Source organism: Hypomesus transpacificus, unplaced genomic scaffold, assembly GCF_021917145.1.
Source record: "Hypomesus transpacificus isolate Combined female unplaced genomic scaffold, fHypTra1 scaffold_64, whole genome shotgun sequence".
In the NCBI taxonomy this organism is placed as follows: Eukaryota; Metazoa; Chordata; class Actinopteri; order Osmeriformes; family Osmeridae; genus Hypomesus; species Hypomesus transpacificus.
In genome coordinates, this window is record NW_025814036.1 from 1,019,295 (window position 1) to 1,023,926 (window position 4,632).

General features: G+C 42.3%; 1 protein-coding gene across 1 annotated transcript; it reads left to right on the forward strand.

Moving 5' to 3' along the window:
- The first annotated feature begins 3,168 nt into the window (after positions 1–3,168).
- On the forward strand, positions 3,169–4,348 carry LOC124466094. The gene has a single exon (XM_047017768.1). The coding sequence runs from the start codon at positions 3,334–3,336 to the stop codon at positions 4,066–4,068; it is 735 nt and encodes a 244-aa protein (XP_046873724.1). The 5' UTR covers positions 3,169–3,333; the 3' UTR covers positions 4,069–4,348.
- Positions 4,349–4,632: the final 284 nt, after the last annotated feature.

The following is a 4,632-nucleotide window of genomic DNA, read 5'->3' on the forward strand; positions in this document are numbered from 1 at the left end:
TAATTGAGCTGACAATTAAAATGTATATCTTGAAATAAGATTAATAAGTAGCATAAATAATCTTAAAATAATCATTTTATTCTCTTAATTGAGCTGACAATTAGAATGTATATCTTGAAATAAAGATTAATAACTAGCATAAATAATCTTAAAATAAGCATTGTATTCTCTTAATTGAGCTGACTAAGAATTAATACCTTGAATTAAGGTTAAAAACCAGCCAAAAAAAGTTTAAAACATGACACAATATCTTAAAACAGCACAATAAAAACAAGTTAATCATCTCAAATTAAGGCACCAGAAGCATCTTGTCTTTAGCATTTCTTTCTTTATTAAGAGATGTTTTAGTCAACGCTTCAACACAATTTGAAAGGTTTTTCTTTTTTAACATGCACTGCATCCATTAATCCACTCCCTGAGTCAATGAGTACAGGACCAAGACTTTCATAGTCACATAAACCAAATGAATGAAAAATATGCAGGTATTCAAGCAGCAGAACACAGTTAAAATAATTTTTTCTTTAAACAAAAAAACACTTTAATTCCAGCTGCTAGTTTGAATATTTGAAATGACAGCATTAACACTTATCTTTCAAAAAATAAATAAATAAAAAATCATTTTCTCAGTGACGCACTTACCCAATGACATCAACAAACACGTGGCTAACATGGGTCTGCCTCTCAAACAGATTTTTTTTTTCTTAGAGATATCAGTCAATTACTCAAGGAAGGACCTCCACTCGGCAATGGCTTTTTTGTAGGAAGCAGTTGAATCTTGTTCGTGCAGGGAGTCCTGGAGAACCTCAGTTTGCAATACTGAGAGCATGGTGGAAATGAACTTTGGACAAGTGAGGTGCAGTAATACCCCAAGAGGTAGAGCAGGCCTTCATCCAACTTCTTCCTGTCAAAGGTGGTCACTGGTGTGTTTCCAATGACAATCATGCAGTTCTCCTCACAGACGAGTATAACTGGACAAGACAGGGGTCGTTTGCTCAAGTATGCATCAGGGTCTTTTGAAGCCTATGACAAGAGTGGAAGTTTAGGAAATCTCAAGTAACACAAACTTAGTGCTGGACCGGGATACTTCCCCAAATACCGCTCAAAACCAACATGAAAACAAAGTTAGGTTCCCTCGGGTTTCCTTCCTTGTTTTGTTGTTAAACTGTATGTAAAATGAGCAGGGACGTTAAAGGAGAATTCCGGTCGATTTCAACACGTCTCTGTTGTTTGTAAATAAACACCGGAACTAAACAGAGCTGAATTAGCAAAACCTTTGTGCATTTATTTTACATCTACAACAGTCAGATTCACTGTGTTCACTCAGAAGGAATCACCTACATTTACATTTAGTCATTTAGCAGACGCTCTTATCCAGAGCGACTTACAGAAAGTACAGGGACATCCCCCCCCCCCCTTTTTTCCCTACTAACAACACTCCAAATTTACAAACACAGAGCTACGTGTTGAAATCAACAGTAATTCTCCTTTAAATCACCTACTTCACGTAACATTATTCTAAGGTACCTTCTATGTGCAGTATTGGTTGGATTAGGTTAGCTAGCAAATAAATCCACTGACGGCGACATTATTGTTCATATTTTGAACAATGGTGAATTTGTTCCAAAGACTTTCTGTGAGATAAAGTACACATTATACCCTGGACACTATCCATTATATCCAAAGGTTAATGAGTAATCGTGCTGAATAATCGTGATTTCAATATTGACCAAAATAATCATGACACTTTTTTTCCCATAATCGAGCAGTCCTAACCTGGTGTGCATGAGTAACTGAAACAACTGAAAAATTAAATAAATTTGTCTCACCGTAAGGACATGGAAAACAGCCTTACTGCTTGCACCTAGCTTCTTAGGTGGCAAAGTGCTGGATGGAAAGAGCAGTGGCATGTTCCACTATTTTGACAGAAAGCACAACACAAAGCAGTAAGAGTAACCACTCATCAGGAGATCATAACAGAACTGACGACACCCCTGTGCAATAACTGAAAAAACAAAGATCATGCTAAATTTAGGTTAAATATGGACTTACTATTGTTACACTGACTTGTCAAACTTTTTTAAATTTATTTTTAACCAAAGAATTAGCTAAAATAAATTTATTTTAAAATGAAACGATTTGTAAATTGATGGTATCACATAGGCCTATGGATGCACTTCACTACATCTTAACTTAATGTGCATAACTTTGAACTGACCGTTTCATCTTTATTTACAACAAGCCATATAACCCGCCGCCTGTGAAACTTTTCAGGACCAGGAAACAGATCCTTGATTTCATCCCGAGAAAGGGAAGGCAGTAACGGTGCGTTCACACTGCAGACTTTTTTACCGCTCAGCACCGCCGGCCTTCCCACAGTGCACCACGCTCGGGGGCGTGTCAGACAGATTCATTCAGAACAGATTCATTTTGTTCAAAAACAAAAAAAACCTGTTACAACCCTATAACCTAATCTAACCTAAGTGGAGTACAGTGCAGTAGTGGAAATTTGCAGATCAGTGACTATGTCAATGACCAAACAGGAGCCTGGTGGCGATCTGACATGATCTTATCTACAGCACACAATAGGTTATCTTTTTCCACACTTTTTTTAGGCCGAGTGAAAGATTAAATGCCACCCGCACTCTATGGAATGGGTCTTGTGCCGGCTGGAACACAGAGATGGTCCATGTTCTATTTGCGCTAATTTGTATTATTAATGTATTGTAATAATTTCTACAAGCTAGCTTGCACATTAGCAATTTTTCCAGTAACATTGAAAATAGTTGTATGTATAGGCTAGCTGGATTTACAACCACACCCTGTATTCAGAACCAACAAATTAAATTCCCTCCCGCTCTTTATATATTATTGGAGGGAATACATTGGTATAAATATAGATGCTCTCCATCAATATTGTGTCATCATGAACAACCGTCAGAAGATTGCTGTCATCGCCCTGCTCTACTGTCGGAGAAGACGCCGCCGATGCTTTTGGGTTCATCCCATTCGCCGTTTGCAGGTAGACAACGGAGCTCATCGCCGGCTGGTTCAGGAGCTGCGACTGGACGACGGCTTGTTCCAGCGGTACTTCAGGCTGAACCGGGCCGAGTTCGATGACCTGCTGACCAGAGTGGGACCCGGATAGCGAGGCTAAACACCTCGTTCCGCGAGGCGATCAGCCCAGCTGAATGCCTCGCTATTTGTCTACGGTAAGCTTTATTTATTATTAGTATTTCAGTATTCTCAGACTAAAATATAGTGTAGTTATTTTCTATGCATTATTTTAAATGTATGGTATTTCTTTGTAGATACCTTACCAGGGGGGATTAGTTCATGACAATCAGCTTCAGCTATCGTGTGGGCTCAAGCACTGTGGCAGGTATTGTTGGGGCTGTGTCCCAGGCCATTTGGGACTGCCTGGTGGAGGAGTACATGCCTGTGCCAACCAAGCAGGACTGGAGGGACATTTCTGAAGGCTTCCTTCAGAGGTGGAACTTACCTAACTGCTTGGGTTTCATCGATGGCAAGCACGTTGTCATCCAGGCCCCTCACAGCTCAGGGTCACTGTACCACAATTACAAGGGGACATTCTCCATCGTTCTTCTTGCGGTTGTGGACGCCGACTGCATGTTCCGGGTCATTGATGTGGGGGGTTACGGTCGCAACAGTGACGGTGGGACCCTGGGCAACTCTGCGTTTGGTTTGGCCCTGAAGATTGGAACCCTGGACCTCCCAGAGAACTCCATCATCCCTGGAGCAGAGCCACGTGGACCACTGCCACACGTCTTCGTAGGTGATGAGGCCTTTCCTCTGCGGACAAACCTCCTGCGCCCCTTCCCTGGGACAAACCTCTCCAGGGAGAAGAGGCTTTTCAACTACCGCCTCAGCCGTGCCAGGTTGACAGTAGAGTGTGCCTTTGGCATACTCTCCAGCCAGTGGAGAATGTATCGGCGTGTCGTTGGTGTCAACCCAGCAAAGGCGGAGGTTTGTGTGCACCTGTTGTGGTGGTGGTGGTTGAGGTGCAGGTGCTTGAATAGCTTCAAGGGGATGCTGGAGGCTGACCCCTAATTACAAGGGAAACTCCAGCCTCACTGGCAGGCTCATCACTGGCCTGGGTGTCTTGCCCGTCTTGGGTGGCTGGGGGCTCTGGCTGGCTGGCTGGGGGCTCTGGCTGGCTTGCCACTTGTCTCCCTAAAATCAATATATGGAGCTAGGAAGCTCATGGCCGCAGCGTACTTCCATGGTCTACCACTCCCTGAACCTGCTCCACTCCTGCACCGATCTTTCTCCTTATTTTTTTCTTTTTTGTATCCGGTCCTCAACGTCTTCCATTTCTTTTTGCATACATCGACTAGAAAAAGAGGCATCAGACATAAACGTTGACATGTGTAACCTTTTATTATATTACTATAAATCTCTGCAAATCAATCGCTAGATTATGACTTGCCACTACACATTCACTGTATGGATAGCGAGTGGCTGCTAGCCAGCATTTCATCATTGATTGTCAATCGTGTGCCGGGTGAACTAGCTAGACTATGCAGCTAGCACAGAAGAAATGTACGTAATGTGAAGAAACTGAATTAAAGTACAAAATACACACCAGGGACGCCGACAACCTCAGCAACCCTG